The sequence below is a fragment of the Micromys minutus genome (assembly GCF_963924665.1).
Source record: "Micromys minutus genome assembly, chromosome: 13".
Lineage (NCBI taxonomy): Eukaryota > Metazoa > Chordata > Mammalia > Rodentia > Muridae > Micromys > Micromys minutus.
Genome location: NC_137982.1, coordinates 46,595,308 through 46,616,639, shown reverse-complemented (window position 1 = coordinate 46,616,639; position 21,332 = coordinate 46,595,308). Strand labels below are relative to the sequence as shown.

Below are 21,332 nucleotides of genomic sequence, written 5' to 3'. Positions count from 1 at the left end.
TGGATAGAGAAAGAAAAAGAAAAAAAGAACAAGTTGAAAACTGAAAAACCCATATACAGTGTTTCAATAGTGAGCCCTAGATGTAAACATCACAGCCAAGGACAGTTGACCCCAGACACCATGCCGAATGCTTAAAGCCAGTGTTAGATTGTAATTCCCAAAGACCTCTTAGGAGGGTCTCAAAGAAAGCTGGAAGGGAAGGGGCTCCGCTGGCCTCATCTCCAAATCTCCTCCCGGCTCCTGGGCTGCAGACTGAGCCAGAGGGCGCCCAGGACCAGAGGAGTGGGAGGGAAATCTCCAGCCCCAACACCTCCTCCACAGCCAGGCCTCGGTCCAAAAGGGCAGGCTTGGCAAGGCCTCGGCCCCTGTGGGCAGCTAATAGAGCGCCAGGGCCTGCTCGCGTTGCACTACACGTTTCTTCTTCATGCGCCGGTTCTGGAACCAGATTTTGACCTGCTGGTCGCTGAGGTTCAGCCTGTTGGACAATTCCTTACGCTTCTGCCGGTTGATGAACTCATTGACCAGGAATTCATTCTCCAGCTCCGCGATCTGCTGCTTTGTGTAGGGTTTTCTCTTCTTGCGGGCCCTCCCCGGGGCCGCCCCCCACGGCAGGCCTGAAACAGAGCCCCGACCCATGTCAGCCTTCTCAGATCAACTGCCCGCCCCCACAGAGGCTCACCAACTCCTGCCGGATCTCCTCCCTGTACAACTGTCCCTGACTTCCCACCTCCCGTCCCTGCCTAAACTGACGTGGGGACCATGGACACCGTTTACCGTCGGGCAGCGAAGATCGCAGGCAAGATGCCACCCCAGCAACTTGCACTGCCATGTTCAAGTTGAGCGAGCCTTTGGTGTCTTCCTTGAAGCTGGAGGCGCAGGGGGCCCCCTGGAGCAGGGTCGCAGAGCCTGGAGCGGCCCGGCCTACACCCGAGTAGTCGTACTTGGTGCCTTTGAGAGCCGAGTGAACCAGACTAGACTCGGGGGTGAAGGGTGGCCTAGTCCGGCTGCGTTCCTCAGATGCGGTGGCCGCATCAGGCGTATAGAACTTGACCTGGTCTTCGGGTCCGTCCTTGGAGCCTGGAGACTGAAGGCCAATAGGCCCAGAGCTGGTCAAGTAAGGCTGAGAGAAGCCTCCAAAGGCAGAGGCGGTGGCAGGCTGCGCAGGGGTGCATGAGGCGGGCGTAGCGGCCCAGGGCAGCGCGCCGCGAGGGTACGAGATGGGGGGAAGAGCGGCCAACTGGCTGCCATTGGGTCGCAGGTTGGAGAAGTAGAAAGAGTCCGGTGACTGTAAATTCAGAAGCGAGCCCACATAGCCAGCTCTGTAGAGACTGCGCTCACACATCTCCAACAAAGGGCCTCGGCTGTGCTCGCAACAGTATTTAGTTACAACCCGGAATAAGAGGACCGGCTCAGAGGATTGGACGAAACTTCGCCTGCAGGTTCTTCAAAGCCGGTCATTTCAGCACCGCCTACATCTCCCGACCGGTCCCCACCCCCACCCCTTTTCAGGGTATTATGATAACACCCGCGATGTTCGACGGGGCGAAGGACGAGCCTGCCAGCAAAGCCAAAGAGTGTTGAGGAAAGGCAAAGCCCTTGAGAGTTTCCAGACCTGTTTCAGGAGGTGACATTGGGATAAAGGTGCCTTTGCCCAAGTGTCTGTCTCTTGGGAGTTTTCCTGGTGTGGGTTGGTCTTGCCAGCCCTCATTTCGCCGGCTGTCTGGGCCAGGCTAGTTTTTACCAACTTTAAGTTGCAATTCAGACATTTTCTAATGAGGGTACCTCTGGGCTTGACTGGAGATGGTCTGGCATTGCCACCGCCTGCTCCTGGTTCTGAGCAATGCCTCTCCGAGACCAATCCTTTTTATAGAAAGGGCCTCTAAAGTGACTTTTGCCCAAGGCACATGGCAGCAAGGACCCATTCACTTGATTTTGTAGTCCCAGGTCACACACAATACAAGAGGTCGATCAAACAATGGCGAGAGGCTCAAGTGTGGTACCTAAGAATTCTTCACACTGTTCCTGACCGACATTTGTTCCCAGGAACTGTGTTGTTATCCAAGCCCCTCAGGTAATCCCGCAGTCCGAGGAGCCAATCTTGTGGAAAAACTACATTTCTTTTATCTCCTGGAGTCAACTTGGTGACTAGTCCCTATTAGTCAGAGCTCCTCGCTGTCCAACTGAGCGTTGGGGAGGCAGAAAAGCCAGGGCCACCTTGCTGAGGAAGAGCAGTCGCACAGGAACAATCAGCCAGCACGCGGGTGACTGCGGGTTCACTGTCTAGGCAAACGGGGAAGCAGGAAAAGTAACCGCTCCTCGCGTGCAGTAGTATGCTTAGCCCCTGCGACAGGGTCTTCTGGATAATCCAGAGGGAATAAGGCTTTCCCCCCCTCCAGAGACTGTGTTATGGGAGCCTGCTCTAGCCTATAGCAGGACCCACGGTCCCTGAGCCAAGCTGGAACTGGTTAGGCCCCCAGCTCTGGCAAGGAGACCACACAGGCGCCGCCGGAGGGCAAGGCTGACCACCTCGCTGGGACTTTATTGTGTGAGTTATGGCGACCAATTGGGCGGCTCTCAGGACGCAATCGGCCTCTTCCTCCTGTTCTGGGGAGGAGAGTGGGGGTGGGGGAAGTCTAGGGCTCCTCAGGGGCATTTCATGAGTTTCCTCCTTCACAGGCACTGGGACAAGACTCCATACTCCGTTTTGTTTTGTTTTGTTTTTTTTCCAAGTCTGTTTATAGAAGTTCAGGGGGACCCAAGCCTTAGGTAATCCATAGCTTTCATTTTGAAGAAGTCTCCCTTTTCTACTAGAGCAGCTTCTGGCCTGAATTTTCAGTTCTAATAGGCCCAGCATTCTCGGTGCCCCTGCCTCCTGCACAGCGATTCCCAGGTAGTTAAAGGCCTAAGGGTGCAGCCTTAGACTGCTTCTCGGGACTAAATGTATAAGTGTGAACGAGGAAAGAAAAGAACAGCTAGATTTTTCCCCCCTTAGTTCCCCTTTATTTCCCCCAAGGCAAAGTTCTTTTTGAGGAGTCTGGTGGCTGAAGGCTGGAGAGAGAGAAGGGGGGGCTTGTTATCTGGAGGTGGGGGGTGAGGGGAGAAAGCTGAGGAGCCGAATGGCAAAGTCTGCCAATGTCACCAAACGCCCAGGAGATGGCGAGCGTGCTCCACGCCTGGCGAGGCGCCGCCGCACGGTCAAGATCAACAGTGAAGGGCGGTGGGGCGGGCTTGGGGTCTCCAGTGCTCGCGGTCATGGCCCGCTGCCAAGGCGCTAAGAACACTCTCAGAAAGCCAGAGACTGTAGCAACTGGCCCAGACAGCAGAGCCAAGGGACCTGACGCAAGGAAGCCTGTGGCCACGGTTTTGTTTGTTTCATCTTCCGCTTCTGTCCTAACGCCTTTTTCATCTCTTGAATCACTAGTCGATGTGCCGATCTTGGTTCCTACTCCGATCGCTAATAACGGAGCTAATTTTTTGAGAGGCTCTCAGCCTCTAACGGAAGGAAAAGCCTTTCTCCAAACTCCCTCGGCCTTTCGGGCTCCCCGCGGGCCTCACTTCCAGGGCCTCAGCCACTAACCTCTGGCTCTCCTCCTCCCGCAATTCCGAATATAAAAGGCACACATATAAATAACAAAGCCTTCATCTGTTCTTCATTTAGCCATCAATCCAAATACCACCAGAGTGCATTTGAGCGCAGTTTTAATCTTCTGCAAACCCCATTTCTTTTAGGCTCAGCGAAACTGACGGGCGACCTGCAGATGAAAGAAAAACCTCGGGGCAATTCCCTCTATCCAATATAGGAAACCTGAGAAATGGACCTGTGTGATGAAGTGTGGCCTTGGGGACTAGAACCTACAAGATGAAGATTAATAATAATAATAATAATAATAATAATAATAATAATAATAATGATGATGATGATAATAATAGGAGGAGGAGGAGGAGGAGAAGGAAAGAAAAAGGAAGGAACGAAATTGAAAACGAAATAAGAAAAAGAAATGAGGGAACAGGGAGAAGGGTGGTTGAAAAAAAAACAAGGCCTGTATTTTTGGTTGGTTGGTTGGTTGCCTCCCCCCCCACACACAACATATCTTGTGAAAAAAATAGAGAAGGTATTAAGATTTCCTTCCCTAAGTGACGGACGTCCAGGATGATGTGACTCCCCTTCTCAGGGGTTTACCCCCCATAGATTGAACCCCCCTCTGCATCCCTATTTCTCTATCTTTGCCCGTATCCTCCCCCTCTATAAAGGAAGAAGCCTCGGCAGTTGGCAGTAAGACGTGAAACGCGTCGAGCAGGACCAGAGAAAACGAAAGTAATTCTCATCTTGAAGGCCCCGTGTTTCCCCAACAGCTCTAAAGGAGCCCTCGGACCACGAGAGTTGACATGTGTGAGCGTTTAGAAATCTGTTCAACTAACTTGCTCATCAGAAAGTTAGCTCACAGGAGATTGTAGCAGTGGCTACAAAGAGTCCCCACCCCCACCCTTTCTTTTGGCTCTGCGTGGCAAAGAGGGCTGAATCAGGAAAAAAAAGTTCCTGATTCCTGGAACTTGTGACTAGCTGCCAGGGTTATATATTAGTAGTCTCAGTTGTCAACTACTGCATGTGACATGGGATGGTTGAAGTGTTTCTTTTCTTTATTGATTGCCAGATACGAATATAGCTTTCCCTAATTTCACAACCTTCTCAGGGAACTGTAGGCCCCAAGTGTTCCAGTGAGTTTTCCTCTACCCAGGTGCCCACATTCACAACTGAATAATAAATAAATAAACTTGTTAAATACATTGAAAATATTGAAAGGAATAAAATTTATTGATTTTTAATGAGTTGACCTGGTTAAAGGATGATCATTTTAGACATCACAGATAATATCCTCCTTTTAAACATCACTATTTGTGCTGGAGGGAGGCGGAGGACAGAGAAGGACAGAACACGGAAGTTTCAGAGATCAGAACTGGTGTTGGTTCCTTCATTTACAGATGTCGAGGACAGCAAAATTTTATAATAAATAAGAACAGTTCCTAGAGGCAGCACAAGCTTGAAGAAAACAAATTGTGAAGACTCAGTGGAGACAAGAGAGTTCTTTTTATTTATATCTCCCTAGGAGTAAAATGTGACTTTTTAAAAAAAAATGCTTGAAGCACCGCTCACACACATTGCATCTACAAAAATAATCTTTCAGTCGCATGAATATGCAACATTTTTGAAAGCAGTTCATCATCACTTTCAGAAGCATCTTTCCCCCTCTTAGTCCTTAGAGCTCCACACTTGAAAACTGTGTAAGATATTTTAAAGCTCAGAGAGGCTCATGCATTCAGATAATTAATTTCTGTTCTGGACAGGAATTCCCACCCATGGCCACACTGGCTCAGTCTCTTTCCAAGAATTGAGGAGATGGCACTGGGTCAGTTCCATTCCCACAGACCCACGGAAAGGAAAGAATTTGTACCATCTAGAGCCATTCTGCTGAGTGTAAATATTTTAATAGCTGCGTCTAGAGTTGGAGAAATGAAGGTATTCACAAGGAATACTGTTTTCAGATTCAAAGATGACAGCTATAAGGTATGTTAAAACCACACAGAACAGCAGAGGAGGCTGCCAGAGATAAGGAAGGTTGTCTTCATTTCAATATTAATCAGGTAGCGGCTTTGAAAGTCATCACGTGCCTTCAACCTCCGAGTTTCAGACTCTCCCAGCGATCCTAAATCATTGAATGTCTAAAGAGCTGTTTCCACTTGCCTTGGGGAAACTTCTGAGAGCTAATGATTCAATTACACAATCACAGGGTATGAGAGGCTGAAAACGATTCTGGCCTAATGGGTTATAGGCATAATCAGTGCTGGAAACACATATAAAATCCTGTTAAAAAAATAAACCCTTAAATCCAAGGACACTTCTGAAATTCATTTTTGGGGATTATTGGGGAAAAAATACTTCAAGTTTTTTTATACTGGCCTGGAGGGAGAAACAATGTTTAAAAATTATAAAAAAAAAATCCTAGACAGGAACAAAACCAATAACAAGCAAGTAAGAAACAGAATCACAAAGTCAGATTGGGCAGCAAAACGTTTTAGAGCCAGATAAAAGTCAAGAGAGAAAAAAACAGTTCACAATGCTTGCCGTTCTAGTCTGGGAAGGGGGGCGGGGTGTGGAATTAAATACATTTTCAAGTCTTTTCAAAGGTATTTTTGGAGACAACTGAAAGCATTTAAACTGTCTGTGGCCAACCAGGCCCACATCAGGAGACAGTATCTTTGAGCTTGGAGACGATTTTCTTGTCTTTCACTCTTCGATTCTGAAACCAAATGGTTACTTGTCTCTCGGATAGGTTCGTAGCAGCGGAGATCCGCCGCCGCTTGTCCTTGTTAATGAACTTGTTAATGGCATACTCATTCTCCAGTTCTTTGAGCTGCAGTTTGGTGTAGGGTACCCTTTTCTTCCTTCCCCGACGGTAGACACACATGTCCGGCTGGTTTAAAGCCACATCCCCTGCCACAAACAACAACATGGGAAAGTTAGACTGGAGGCTGGAACCCCTACGCTTTGAGTTGTGTTATGTGAACGTGTTTGTGTATTTGTTAGTACTGGGCGGGGGGGGGGGGGAGGGGAGGGATAAGGAATGAAGAAAATACAATTGTTTATACTTTATTATTCTTTGCACAGTATTAAAGAAAGACTATTTGCACTTCAAGACAAAGGCTAATTTGATGGATCATCATGGTTTTTCAAACCGGCATTTTAACAAGCCTGTGATTTTATGGTCTGGTTATTGGGGGAAGCTCATAAGGACAGTTTCTGCAATTGCCAGTTGCTCTCTCTCTCTCTCTCTCTCTCTCTCTCTCTCTCTCTCTCTCTCTCTCTCTCACACACACACACACAGAGACACACACACACCAAATTTTTTTTTTTTTTTTAACTCAAGCTTTACTTTCTTTTACGTGTTTGGAGTTTCTGGGCTCTTAGGAGCTTTAGTGGTTATTGGAACCCCACTTGAAAAATGGGGACCAAACTCTGACACCTTTCAAAAACCTCTTTAGTCAGGAGAGTGAGGAAGGGAGGAGGGAGGGAGGAAGAAGAAAGAGGAGGGAGAAGTGAGGAAGGGGAGGAGAAGCTGCAAAGGTAACTTGAACTTTAATGGATAAAAAGCACCTATGCTTCACGGGAAGAAAAGGAGAGCAGAGACAGTTTTAGTCGCGAAAGTCAGAGATTGCAGAAACTAAACAAAGTTCAAGTGGATTATACCTGGTCAGGCCTGGAATATAAGTAACCACTCCCAAATAGGGGCTTTTCTTTTCTCTCCCTCCTCCTCCCGCATGTTCATCCCCTTTCTACATTGCTCCTACCTGGAAAGGATGATTTCCAAAAATGGGACCCCTGTGGCTGGTCCTTGGCACAGTACACCTGGCTGTTCCACCCGTTGGCTAGCGTCCAAGACTGGTAGCCCTCCATGGAGATGTACGCCTCGTGCCGAGGTTCCCCGGATCCAAAAGTGGACACCATGTCGATATACCCAGGCACGTGCTGATAGGGACTCGTGTAGCCCTGGTAGAAGGACACTTCCTTGGCTCGCGCGGGCACCTCGTTGGTCGGTACGCTGCTGCTAGCCAGGCCCGACACGTCCATGTACTTCTCCACCGGGAAACCTCCCAGAGAGGCGTGCGGCGACGACTTGAGGGCGTTCTGCTGTAAGCCCACGCCGTGGGACATGCGGCAGCTGTAGTACCCATTGCCGAAGTGGTAGCCATAGCCCAGCGCGGGAGCGCCAGGAGGTGCTGCAGCGGTCGCGGCGGCCGTTGGCGCGGGACACTCTTTGGCCACTGGAGCCTCCGGGCGGGTGGCGATCACAGCCGAGGATGACGACGACGACGACGAGCCCGTGCGCTCAGAGGTCCCTGGGTACGCGAAGCTGGATGCCGCCGCCGCCGCCGCCGCAGCTGCCGCCGCTGCCGCCGCCGCACGTCCGGAATGTGCGCCCGCGAACACCGGCGCCGACAGGAAGCCGCGACACTGGCCCGGCGCCGCCACAGAGGAGGAGGAGGAGGCCGGTGCCGCCCCAGCGGCCCCGCCGTCCGCCCGCAGCCCATCCATGTCCCAAGTCCCCGAGCGGCTCATGGCCCGGCCCTGCCCGGCCCGGGCCCCGGCCTGGGCCCCGCGCAGGACACCATGGCGCGCTGCGCCTCCTCCCTCCTCGCTGTGCTCCGCGCCGCGCTCGCTCCCGCCCTCTCCCTCCCGTCCTCTCTCCCTCCGCGAGCCTCCCGCCTCCTGCCCGCCCGCCCGCCCGCCCTCCAACAGGTTAGCTCATCGCGGGACGTTTATAAAAACGAAGTTCAGGTTGGGAGGGGGCCTGGGACGATCGGGGGGCCGCCTCCCGCCCCGAGGGCGCCGGCCGGGGACCGTGCCATTGGCTGCGCTGGGACACGTGGGGGTGGGGGCGCGGGAGAGCCTGGCTCCCAGCCCAGGTCCGGCTGGACCCACCCACCCTATCCCCACTCCTCCCCAGCCCTTTGGGAGGCCCACCTCCCATTCCCGCCCTCCCCCAGACTCAGGAGTTTGCTTTGCAGCCACCCCCTCGAGTTGATTGCGCGACGGCCCTTCTCGGGCCTGTCTGAAAGGCGGGCGGCGAGGCCTGCGCCTCATCTCCGCAACCGCTGTTTTTGCCACTGCTCTTTGGCTCCTCGAGCTGCACAACCAAAGTCAGGATGAAGGACAGAGATGACCGGAGTGACGTGAAAACAGAACAAATCTATTTTAGTAAACCTGTTGCTTAATCTTTCCTTAGTCTATCTCATCACCCCAAATTCCAGACAGCTCATTTCTCCTACGTTGAATATACCTAGCGGGTAAAAGTATTCCACACATAGGCGGTCAGTCGGAGAAGAGCCTTTCTATTCAGCACCATCGGTCCACAAAAATACTCACGAAACTGTCTTGGGGCAGCATCAAAGACATACAGCTCCTCTCGGAACCCAAGCCTGACAATCAGCGCAAAACTGGAAAGCCCACATCTCTACTCTTGGCCAGCGGGCAGTCACTTCGCCTGGCTGGCCTTCTTAGCTTCGGCATGGTCTCCTCCAGGCCAGCCCAAAAGACTCCGTACCAGCGCAGGAGGAGAAAGCCACTCAGTAGAGTGCCACGATTTTTCTGCGCCTTGCCCACAGCCTACCGGCCTCCAGCATTTTGCAGCCACCACCCACCCCCGCCCGTTACTCACACCAATTAATTGAAAACTTCACTTTCCCAGGGACCTTTGTTTCGCTTCCTTTTTCCAGGCTGCCAACTGCAAAGAATGGAGTGTGCCAAGTTAAAAGGATGTTGGTTTCTTCTCCACCCCCTAACCCCCTGCAAGTAAAGTCGGGCTGGTGACAGGCGCAGTCCGGAGCACTTAGGTTCGATTTCACAGAGACAGGGTAAGCTCTAATAGGAGTACTGGAGGAGCTAATCCCAGATAGAGAGTTAGACAGGGCAGTTCTAATCTCTCCGTATTTCCACCCCTCACGCAGTCTTAACAATTTATGGGTCATCCCTGTGAGCCCTGAGTTGAACCTAGGTCGGTCTCCGGGGAGCTATAGTAGACTTGGTGAGTTAAGAGTGCTGGGTAGAAGGGACAGCCTCAAAGTGAGCCACTTTGTACTATCAACCTTTGGGTCAGTTTATCTCTTAAGAAAATCGTTCCCCCAAACCTGTACTGAGGCCAGCTTGTCAGTCAGCGCCACTGCTCTCTGAAAACAGGATCCGAGAAAGAAGAAGAAAGAGTGAGAGCAAGGTCCTCCTGGGCCTGGTCTGGTCTGGCATCGCAGGGTGGGCGGATGGCGTGGGGGTGTTGGCACAAAAATCACAGTAACCATGAAAGGCTCAAATAAAGGTGGTGGGGTTATGAGAGGTACTGGAACGAGAAAGTAAGAAATTTTGTGTACGTTTAAAAAAAATCCTAGACTTGTTCATGGTCAGATGCAAACCCAGAAGGTCTATCCAGGGTTTTGCGGAGTTGGGATGGATAGCCTGTTTAATTTTGATTACTTGAGAGAGTCTGAAGGTTAGAATAGAAGCTGGGTTGCAATTAAAGGGCCAGTTAGCAGAGTTTGTGAGCTTTTGAAAAAGATTAACAGTTAGCTGTTTTGTCCCCCCCCCCCCTGTCCCCCGTGTTTCTCTCTCTCTCTCTCTCTCTCTCTCTCTCTCTCTCTCTCTCTCTCTCTCTCTGTGTGTGTGTGTGTGTGTGTGTGTGAGAGAGAGAGAGAGAGAGAGAGACATGGGAGCTATTGATCCTCCCCCCAATGGCTTCAAACACTTACTGTAAGGAAAGAGAAGTAACCGGAACCAGCACACCTCAGTCTCCTAAAACTCAATAATGTAGTAGTTTTGTGTTCTTTGGGTTTCAGTAACATTTTTTTAAAAAAAAATCTGACTAATACATTTAATAAGCACTTTATATTTTAATTGAAGAAGCTAAAACAAGAGAAGAATCTGTCATGTTCTGAGACTCCAGTTCACACATCAGCCTTAGTTTACTTTATCATGCAAGAAAGTACTTGATGGAGAGGAACCTTAGAGTTCATGCTTAGGCTGAAACCTCTCAGTCTGGCTTCTTCCCTATAAGGCTCGGTGGTGCCCTTGTAGAATTTAGGGTTTCTCTCTCTGCCAATTTCAAAGGTTATTTGGAAATAAAGACAGCTTTAAATAATCGATTTTATCATTTTTCTATCGCTGGCTTTTCTGTGACTTCAACAAAGTTAAGTCTAGGTCCACAGAGGTAGGTTACACTGGAAAAAGTCTCTGAGAGGACCCACAAGGAGAACTCCAAAGGATCCCAGGGAAGTTACTGCTATGCCACTGAGGCTGAGTAGGAGGCAAAATTAGGATTGCTCTGTGTGGGAACTAATAAGGTTCAGAGTTTACAAGGTGGGTAAGCAGGTGTGGAGAGAATTCTGAGGTTAAATCAGAAGAAAGGTTTTCCTATAGTTTGTATATCTTGTGTCCAAATTGTATTCAAACTGAAATTTTAATTGTAATCCGTGGTTTTTTCTTAATTTTTTTTGAGACATAGACCCACTCTATAGTCAAGGCTGGCCTTAAACTTTCAAAAGGGGTGGGATTACAGGCATGAGCCACTGTGTCTGACTCATAACCAGTTTCTTCAGATGTCCAAGAACACAGTGTGAGCCCTACATTTGTGTGGGAGCACACACAAATCGTAGCGAAATCTTAACGAAGCAAAAGAGTTTAGCAATGACAATTGTCTCCAAATACTTACCTTTTGTTCTGTTTTTTAAAAAAGCTACATTTCTGGATTTTGGTGAAGAGGCCATGATGTTCGTTGCCGCCCCAAGTCCTCCTGCGTTTCTCTCCATTGGCTCCTCTTTCTTCTTCCCTCTCTCAAGCACCCCTTTGAGTGTTGAACCTGTGCTGGAGATGTAGTTTCTGTTCTGGTAGGTCTCACAAATTGTACATCTGTTTGGGGATGGAAAGCGAGTAGATACGGGCTGGGATTTAGACTTATTCAAGTGTCCTGTTTACCAAGACAACAACAGACTGCTTAGCATTACAGCCAGAATGGCAGGATCCTATCAGGAAGGAGTTGTGGGAGATTCCTTTGAAAGGATTCACCTTGATGATCACAACCAGGAAATGCAGGACACCCCTTTAATTAACTTTTGAGAAACAAAAGTTTCAGTAGAAAAAAAAAATCTCAATTCAGAAGCACAGTCTTAAGCTGAGAACTGGCTGGTTACTGTTTCTTTTTTACCACATGTGTCTGCAAGCTCTGGAGCTAATTTTCCCTCTCCAGCTAATAATCAACTTCACTCAGTCTGGGAAAGAAACAAAAGAGCAAACAAAGTATGAAGCGAAACCCAACAGAAGCACAGAATGTTGTGTAGAGGGCAGATTCTAGCGACAGCCCAGAAGGTGTCCTGTGTTTGGAACATTTTCTAAATCTAAAAGCTGGGCTCCTTTTGGGTTTAGCAGCAAAATGAGCTTCTATTTAATGAAAATCTCAGGCAACAATAAAGACACCCCTCCCTCAAATACCATGTGATTAAAAAAATTGTGAGTTTGCCTCCCACTGGACAGCAGGCCTCCTATTTGAGATGACAGAACTCCTCTAGCTGTAGACTATAGGAATCAGGAAGAGTTTCTCTTCCAAAGAAATGCTGAGCTTTTCTAGAGAGGAGGCTCTAGAAGGTAAGGATGGACTTCTTTCTTCCTAAATAGAAACAAAGACCACAGTTTGCTGTTTTGTCTGACTTGTTGAAACTGCATTTCTAGCAACAGCTTTTCTAACTTGCTAAATAGAAGCTTATTACCATTTCAAAGAATTCACATTCTCCACGGGCATTCCACATCGTGGATATCAGCAAAGCAAAGCGAATGAGGAATAGAAAGCCACCTAACAGTGTAGGAGGAGTTGAGAGGCGGGCAAAGGATGCCAGTGGTGGGGCTCGGATCCCTGAAAGGCGTCCGCAGTTCCCCGCGCCTGGCGCTAGATGTCCCTGCAAGTTCTTGGGTCTGATCTGAGGGCACGTAAACTCCTGGCTGTCGGCAAATCTGAGTAGCCTCGGGGTCCAGGAAGATGTAGCCACCAATGACCTCTCTTACAACCATTCTAGCCTGGGGTTGTAGGCGGAGGGGAGAAGGAAAACTGAAATAAATGGGTTAACCCAGGTAAGGCAGAGAGCGAGACGCTTGCCTGAGGAGAAATGGGAGAATGAAGCGTAGCGAAGGCAGGTTTTGTTACTCCAATCCTCACCCTCTCCTATAAATCGAAACCTGGTCCCAAAGACCACACTTAGCCTAAAGAAAACGTGCCGTGCCCGCAGCTAAGACTCTGCAGGTGCCTACTGCCCTTCCACACCATCTGCATTCCCAGTTCCCCAGCGAGCTTGAGACGCAGGCTGAGAAAGGGTGGGTCTTACTGACTGGCATCTTCCACCGGAAGAGGTGGCTGAGACCACCGCTCGCACCGTGAGGCCCCTTTGAGGCTCCGGCTTTACTCTTGCCCCATCCCTCTGTAAATCTAGAACAAGATTTTACCTGAAATTACAGGTCAACCGTTCACCACTTTAACTGGAGGACCCAACTGCTCACAAAAAAACAAAACACTTAGTTTGGCGGTCTAACCCCACGTCGAGGGAAAGGAAGAAAGAAAAAGAAAGAAATGAAGAAAAAGAGAAGGAGGAAAAAAAAGGAGAGGAAAGAAAAGGAAAAAAACAGGCCCTGCTTTATTTATGTCAGTTTTGCCAGGAAAACTTGCTTTTTGGGTAATATGGAGAAAGTTTTTCCTGTACGTCACCGCACTCACCAATCTTGAAATGTTGGCACGTCCTTTGTCATAGGTGGAAGATGCCCTTTGAAGACATGGGGGCATCGGTGAGATTTTTCTCTAATTGGGTGGTCCTGCTCTTTGGGGGTGGTACTTTGAACACACCAGAGGCTTAAAACTGGGTCAGTTTTTAGCCTCAGCCTCTCCATTCTGGGAAGGGTATGAAGTTACTGTATTTTTAAAGAACAAATACAACAGTACTTCTCTCTCCCCCCCCGCCCCCCACTTTCTTCACTGGTGTAACGTTTTTTGAGGTAAGCCTGCCTCAAAATAAGACAGGCAACACAAAGGAAAAAACTGTTATGCAAAACTTTCAGCCCCCACTCCATGACTTATGTATTATTGAAGACAAGCATAAATCATGAATTATTACCAAAGTGTTCAGTGTAAGACGTTCTTCTCTCCTAAAAGCGGGGGGACTAATTATTCAGGGGTTCTCTGGTCTTCAGGTCTTCAGAAGCTATAATCCATGTCAAAAGCCACTTGTAGTTGCATAGTAATTGAGTTGCATAAATTAGCCAATATTATTACTAGTGATTGGTATGGGATCTAAAGGGCTATTAACAATTAAAATGGAATAGTCACTGTGAAATGCTATGGCCTGCTAAGTGCAGTGAACAGTTATCGGTGTTTCTCACAGTGATAGCTTCCCCGACACGATCACAGTATATGTGCTTCAATAAACATTCTAGAAATGCCATATCACTATTACTTAAAAGGTGTAAGCTAGTTTCAAAACCACTAATGAATGAAGATGTCGCGGAGAAATGATAATTTTTTTCATTTTCAATAAGGTCGTACTTGGTTAGCTTTTGAAACCAGAGGCAGGGGTGTGTGTTGCGGGGGGGGGGTGACGTCCTAGAAGAAGGTAAGAAATCTTCCTAGGCTGTTGGGGCTTCTGGGACAGAAAAGTAGCTCACAGCCGCTGAAACCGCGAGGAAAACAGATGGGGGCGCCAAATGACAGCAATAAAGGCATCGGGCGGATTTCCGCCCAGGCTGAGCGACCACTTGCGGCCAGGGTCTTGGCCCCCCCATGGAGCTTAACCTAGACCAAAGAGTCTCTTATAGTCCCTTGGGCAGGGAACGATTAGGTAGCCGGATCCTCCCAGAGACACTGGGACAACGACTACCTGGACCGGTGGAGCTAGGAGTCCTGGCTGTGAAGCGGTTGGGGGTTCTCGCAGAGCTGGGCTCTTATTCGAGTGAAGAGCGAAGAGAGGTAGCCAAAAACCTGCCTGAGGTGAACGCAAGTGTCAGGAGCAGAATGACCACTGGGGTAGAATAGCCAATGGGACGGGGCAAAGGTGGATGCTGGGTCAAGTTCTCAAATAGAGGTCATTGCCCACCAGACCATTCTCCTGAGCCCAGGAGCCTATCCGGCTTTCCCGTTAGGACTTTAAAGAGGTGGGATTGACACCCCCCCCCCAGCAGCAAAGCTTGCCTGTAGAAATAAGTTGGCGCCAAGGGGAAGAGAAGAAAAACTTTTGGCATTGACTATATATGTGTACACATGTATATAAATATACCTCACACCTCACCTCCCCTTACATTCCTGACGCGCCCCCAACGGGTCCAAGGTTAAAAAGAAAGCGCCAACAGACAGATGGGCAATTAGATCAGGGGTTTGCCCCCTAACACACCCCAATATGCTGGGTGTGTCTCAAGGCGGGAAGGAGGGGGGCCCGGGTTAGGGTCTGAGTTAGTGTTTGTGACCGGGATGCAAAACCCGAGACCAGCGTTCAGATTTCCAGGCTCCTTAGGCTGCTTCGGAAAGACCACTGTGTCCTGTCCCTGTCCTTTGTGGACCTCGCCAGTGCGGGCGAAGCTCTTCCTCTGGGGCAGCTGGCACCACGCATCTGAGTGGGGCAGGGTGGGGCGCAAGCGCGGGAGGAGATGAGCGCATTTGAGTGAAGATTGATCTTCCTTAAAATGGTTGCCACCGGCGTCATTATGACTATCAAAGTTATCGTCAAGAGGCTCAGCCTCCAACCTCGGGCGGGAAGAAGAGGCAAGGCTGGTCAGAGATTCTCTGTGCCCCGAGTCAGCACCAGGAACACCGGGGGCCACAGGTAAGGGGCTAGGGTGGAGAAGGGGGTGGGGGAGACGAAGAAGGGGAAGAAGAACAAAGTGAGAAAGGAAGGGAGGCAGCCAGAGATCCCATTCCCTCCACTTTGACCCCCACCCCTGAAACCCAGTTACTTCACCACGAATTCCTCTATTTGAAAAGGGTAGGAGAAAGCCGGCAATTAAAAAAAAGTGGATTCTGCGTGGGGCCCCTATGGTACGGTAAATCATGACTGTGTTTAAAGTTAGCTGTCGAATTCTACTATCAAACCCTCCAGTCTAGTTTATTTCCCCTAAGGGAAAATGCGAGGGTGAGAAGCTTATCCATCAGCCAGATTATAAAACTAAAAATCTAGGGTCTTCGAGTTCAGAAGTCAGCCTGCAAACGGTGGTAGAAAAATCAGAGAAGATGTAATGATTTCCGTTTGGAGGCACGGGCCCTACGTACCTCCCCAGCCACGTAGCAAGAAAGCATTTTTAAAAGTCGACAAGACATATTCTGTCTCTGCCTGTCTCTGTGTCTGTGTCTGTTAGAGGGGAGCACCCAGACTGAGAGGAAGAAGGAGAGAAAAGAACTCAGGATCCTATTTGTTAAATAAAATACTTATTATTAATATTTGGTTCTTAAAACAGAAAGATAAGTAATCCTGACAGGAGTGGGCATAAGGTCTTCTTACGCAACTCTTCCTGTATCCTCCCCCTTACCCGCCCCCCTTGCGCGCCCAGCTTGTAAATGTTAAAACAAAACAAAACAAAAACTTCTCAAGAATCTATCCTGGAAAATTCAAAGCATTATCTATTATTTAGCACGTATCTGTGTTCGTGGAAAAAAATGAGGAAGGAGCTGCGTGATTAGGACCTGAGGGGCAACCCAGCAAACTGAGAACGTAATGATGCCCCTAAATGAAGGGGGAAATGTGCCGCGGAGTGCTCTATTAATCAGACTGTCAATTTCACCCCCGAGGCCAAACCCCCGGGCGAGCAGAACTGGCTGGGAGCGGGCAAAGGACCGGAGCCTTCTTCCTCACTTCTCGTGTCTTCTCGACTCCTACCTGGATCTATTTGTCTGCTCTGAAGTCGCCTTCATTACCCACTGACAGGAGCGTGTATTTATTTGCTTATAAACCTGTTACAATAAATGATTATTCGAACGGCGTCATTCGTACCTTAATGACGAGCGGGCGCTACTTTTTGATGAATGACATCTCCGACTCGGAAGGATGTATGGGTCATTTTGACCAGTCATTCCCTCGCTCTGGCATCCCACAATTTTTCCGCCTCCCTCCAAAAGAGATAATAATATTTAGAGCCGCTTGCTGGGGCTGAATGAGAATCAGCCCTAGGCTCAGCCCATCATTAGGACGGGACAGCCAGGCCATTGTGACATTTTTTTTTATAAAGCTGAGATGATGGAAAGAATAAGAAAAGAGATGATTCTGATGGAGAGAGGGCTCCATAGCCCTGCTGCTGGTAAGAGGTTCTCCAATTTGTCCGACTCGGCTGGCAGTGCTGTGCTGGAGGCCCTGGAAAATTCGCAGCACCCGGCTCGCCTCAGTCCGCGCCTGCCGTCCGCCCCGCTGCACGGTGCTCTGGGAGACCTCCCCGCCAAGGGCAAATTCGAAATAGACACTTTGTTCAACCTGCAGCACCCGACCAGCGAAAGCACCGTCTCCTCCGAAATCGCCTCCGCCGCCGAGAGCCGCAAGAAGCCTAGTCATTTCTCAGAGGCGGCCGCTGAGGCCGACATGAGCAGCGACGTGGAGGTGGGCTGCTCCGCACTGCGCTCCCCCAGCGGCCTGGGCGCCGCGCCGCTCAAGGAAAACAATGCCAAAGGTAACCGGGTACCCCGCGGACTCCAGCCCCATCCTCCGGGCTCTCTCGGGGGCCTCACCAGCCCTTTCCACGCCTTAGCCGGTGTCTGACTCTTAACTTAAGTGCTGCACAGAGCTAGCAGGGGCTGGGGAGGGACCCAGGCTAGGAACCGATCCCCCTCCCCTGCTCTGCTGTTTGAGCTTCCCTGCACAGCCCGGGCCCGTGGAGCCTAAGGAGCCAGGCCCACGCGCCCAGGCTCCGGCCCGAGTCACAGTAAATGGTTCGCTTGCGGATCTAAGCGCTGGGGCGAGGCGACACAGCGCTAGCCCGTGTGGCTTAGTTGCTTTGGCGGTAAGGGTGCCCAGGGCAGGAGCTCCGAACTCTGGTGCTTTTGGAGCCCCCAGGGCCGGGTGGAGGAAGCACTCCTCTGGGTAAGTGTGAGACAGACAGTCTGGCCTCACGCCTCTGCTCAACCGCTTAAGTCGGCGGGCAGAAAAGAGTTTGAAAAGTGGACACCTTTTCCCCTTGACTGGCTCGGGTTTGAGCTGCAGACGCTTTCTAATCTTAAGATATTTTAAACCCAAAGGCTGTCAAAGAAAGGTTGGGGGCCGTATAAAGAAAGAGTTGACCTGCGGTTTCTAGACTATGTCAAACCCACAGCTTCTTCAACTGCTCCCGAGGAGGCAGGCGTTCTTTCCCCCAGCGAGTTTTCCTAACCGAGTGGAAATTTCCTAATTGCTGGGGAAAGAACAACCTTTTCAAATTCCGTTTCTATTATTTGGTTAGGAAAGGCTCCCCCAAACTTCATTGATTCCATTAACGGCAGCAATTTGTAAGCCTGACAGATCCCATCAATTGTGACAGCGACTTTCCTTCCCAAAGCCTCTTTTGCCACCAGCTAGCAACCCCAACTTTGTGTTCTCGGCCCTTCCAACTACTCATGCGCTGTGGACTGTTTGCTTGCTAGGGTATGCGGAGAGCGGCTCTGTCGCGGGCACCACGACGTCGGCCTCCGGCTCCGGCCTCGGCAGTCTGCACGGAGGCGGCGGCGGCAGTAGCGGGGGTGCGGCGTTGGGCGGCTCTGGCTCCGGTTCGGGCGCCGATCAGGTGCGGCGGTACCGAACGGCATTCACCCGCGAACAGATCGCGCGCCTGGAGAAGGAGTTCTACAGAGAGAACTATGTGTCTCGGCCCCGCCGGTGCGAGCTGGCCGCCGCCCTCAACCTGCCCGAAACCACCATCAAGGTATCGATTGCCCCTCGGGGCACCTGGGTGGGTTTGGGTTTTTACCCCCTTCCCCTCTCCTTCTGGGTGGCGAGAATTCGGTGTGGAAATCCACCGGGGTTTGTCTCCGAAGGAGCAGGCTTCTTTATTTCTCCTGTGCCGAACTGGAATCGGTTGACAGGCCTGGCTGAACTGAGGAGCCCTGAATCCCGAGGCCGTGCTTCAGAGCGGCCCCTCGCCTACCTCAGTTCTGCCCAACGGTTGTCCAGGTGTCCCCTTACTTGTGCCCAAGGTTCTACTTTGTCCCAAGCAGCAAGGCGGGCTGGTTTTTGTTTCTCTGGCACAAACCTGAGGTGCAACTTTTCGTTCGTTCCTGATCTCAGAGATTTATTTCCCACATAAAGCGTTGTTACCTGAAGAAAAGGTTACAATATTTTTTTAAAAAGTCGATTGGATTGAAAACGAGGTTTCCTGAAGATTTTTTTTCCTCCTGGACAGCGTGAAAGAACGAAATTGCTCTTGTTTGTGTATATACACTTATGTATATATGTATATATTTAGGTTATTAATTTTTTATTATGCATCCAGAAGAGATGGCTAGAAACCAGGTAGGCTTGGTGAACGTTTCACGGAGCGCTCTTCTCCAGCAAAAGAGGACTCTCTTATCCCATCTCCCATGGGATAAGAGACTAGTCTAGAAGTCTTCCTCTAGTTTGATCGGGCTTTCTTTTATTTAGAGTTGTGACGAATGATGTCTTTATTCGATTCTGTGCTAGACAGAGTGGGCACACAGCCTTTTTTTTTTTTTTTTTGGTCACACATTTAAAGCAAATGATTCCAACAAAATCATCTTTTCAATACCCTAATCGGACCCATAACCCTAGGGAACAGTCCTTGCAGCTCCGAGGGCTCAAGACCTGGAGCTGCTTCCTCTCAGAAAAACTACTAGACAGCCTCTCTTCAAAGGCTGCCTAGAATCCCCGTGCAAATCCTGGGATTGACAGACCGGTGTTCAGTGAGGCTGGGCGCCGGTGGGTGGTTAGACAGAGGGAGATAAAAAAAAAAAAAAGGTTAGTTTGGGATGGAAAAACAAAAAGCAGCAAGCGTAGAGACAGGACCTGAGGAATCCCACTAAAACTCAGGAGCGGGAGACTCTTGTGGCTGAGGAGGGTGTACCCTAGACAGCCAGCAAGTTAATGTGCACCCCGTCCTGCATAGGAGCACAGAGGGATTAAGCCCAGAGCCAGAAAAGCAGGCCAGGCCACTCTGGGACCCAGGGAGGGCTTGGAGAGCCCTGGGCAGGGACTGGGAATGCCCAGCGCTCCCTAACCCGGGCGGTGGCGCGGCTGTCCCCGCAGGTGTGGTTCCAGAACCGGCGCATGAAGGACAAGCGGCAGCGCCTGGCCATGTCGTGGCCTCATCCAGCGGACCCCAGCTTCTACACCTACATGATGACGCACGCGGCGGCCACCGGAAGCCTCCCCTACCCTTTCCACTCGCACGTGCCGCTGCACTACTACCCGCACGTGGGCGTCACCGCGGCGGCAGCGGCGGCCGCGGCGTCGGGAGCGGCGGCGGCGGCCTCCTCGCCCTTCGCCACATCCATCCGTCCCCTGGACACCTTCCGCGCGCTCTCGCATCCCTACTCGCGGCCGGAACTGCTCTGCAGCTTCCGCCACCCGGGGCTCTACCAGGCGCCGGCCGCCGCCGCGGGGCTCAACAGCGCGGCGTCGGCGGCGGCGGCGGCGGCGGCTGCAGCCGCGGCGGCCTCCTCGGCGGCGGCGGCCGGGGCGCCCCCCAGCGGTGGCTCGGCGCCCTGCTCGTGCCTCAGTTGTCACAGCAGCCAGTCGGCCGCCGCCGCCGCCGCCGCCGCCGCGGCAGCGCTGGGCTCCCGGGGCGGCGGCGGCGGCGGCGGCGGGGGTGGCGGCGGGGGGACCGGGACGGCGGGTGGCTCGGACTTCGGCTGCAGCGCCGCGGCGCCGCGCTCCGAGAGCGGCTTCCTGCCCTATTCGGCCGCGGTGCTCAGCAAGACCGCCGTCAGCCCGCCGGACCAGAGGGACGAGGCGCCGCTCACCAGATAACTACGCCGCCGCCAGGGGCCGCGCCGAGCCTCTGGGCGTGCGCCCCGTCGGGGTTCCCCCCCCACCCCCGTCCCCGTTTGGCCCTCCGCTAGTGCTGCCTCCAGGGGGCGCCCCGGGGCACGGGAGGGTGAAAGGAACCTGCCCGAGTTGGGGAGTGGGGGGAGGGGCCGCTGTGAAGGCCTGGCGGGGTTCCCCCAAAATGATCTCTATTTTTGTATCTCCAACCTAGCTTCCTCTGCTCCCCACACCCCCCTAACCCTACGCCTTCTTCTAAATGTGGTTCCCGCTTTGCAGGCCCCGCTTTCCACCTGTCTGGAGTCCCGGGTCTCCAGAAGACAACTCCCCACGTGTCCAGTCGCGGCTGATCAGCCTCGGGGACCGAGTTACCCCCCGGGGGGGGGAGTGGTGGTGCCGCGACACAGGGAGGGAATTGTGGGCGCTAGGACTTGGGCGAGGGAACATCCCCACCACCCCCACCCCCAGATTCCTGCTGCTGCTCTTTTTCTTGTCTTTGAACGAGGGAGTGTGGGGGACAAGGAAAAGGCAGATTTTCTCAGTTTCAGCTTGCTAGGGGCCTTTGTCCAAGGGGAGCGGAGGATGGAACTGTGAAAAGCCACAAGGCAGACAGGGAATGAGCGGTAGACATCTTTGTCAGCGCGCAGGGCCCTTGCGGTCTGTTCGGACAAAGCCGGAGGTGGCTAGGGTGGCGTTCACTACAGTTAGTTAATTCCCGTTCACTACAGTTCATTCTCTGTTAGTCTTTGGTTTCAGTGCTTAGGAAATGGAAGGTTTTTTTTTTTTCTTGCATAATTTGTGTAAAACCTAATGGGTCT

General features: G+C 51.3%; 3 protein-coding genes across 3 annotated transcripts; 1 reads left to right on the top strand and 2 right to left on the bottom strand.

The window, feature by feature from the left end:
• Window positions 1-375: 375 nt before the first annotated feature.
• HOXD12 (homeobox D12) lies at window positions 376-1,458 on the bottom strand (the record flags this gene model as incomplete). The annotated part of the gene is made up of 2 exons (XM_080928159.1): window positions 775-1,458; window positions 376-614 (listed from the first exon to the last, which is right to left on the bottom strand). Exons 1-2 carry the CDS (start codon window positions 1,340-1,342, stop codon window positions 376-378), a joined length of 807 nt encoding a protein of 268 aa, XP_080784285.1. The 5' UTR covers window positions 1,343-1,458.
• Window positions 1,459-6,239: 4,781 nt separating this feature from the next.
• On the bottom strand, window positions 6,240-8,113 carry HOXD13 (homeobox D13; the record flags this gene model as incomplete). The annotated part of the gene is made up of 2 exons (XM_080927431.1): window positions 6,240-6,490; window positions 7,345-8,113. 2 exons carry the CDS (start codon window positions 8,111-8,113, stop codon window positions 6,240-6,242), a joined length of 1,020 nt encoding a protein of 339 aa, XP_080783557.1.
• An 8,675-nt stretch (window positions 8,114-16,788) lies between these two features.
• EVX2 (even-skipped homeobox 2) lies at window positions 16,789-20,499 on the top strand (the record flags this gene model as incomplete). Its single annotated transcript, XM_080927873.1, has 3 exons — window positions 16,789-17,215; window positions 18,162-18,439; window positions 19,777-20,499. 3 exons carry the CDS (start codon window positions 16,789-16,791, stop codon window positions 20,497-20,499), a joined length of 1,428 nt encoding a protein of 475 aa, XP_080783999.1.
• Between the last annotated feature and the right edge of the window lie 833 nt (window positions 20,500-21,332).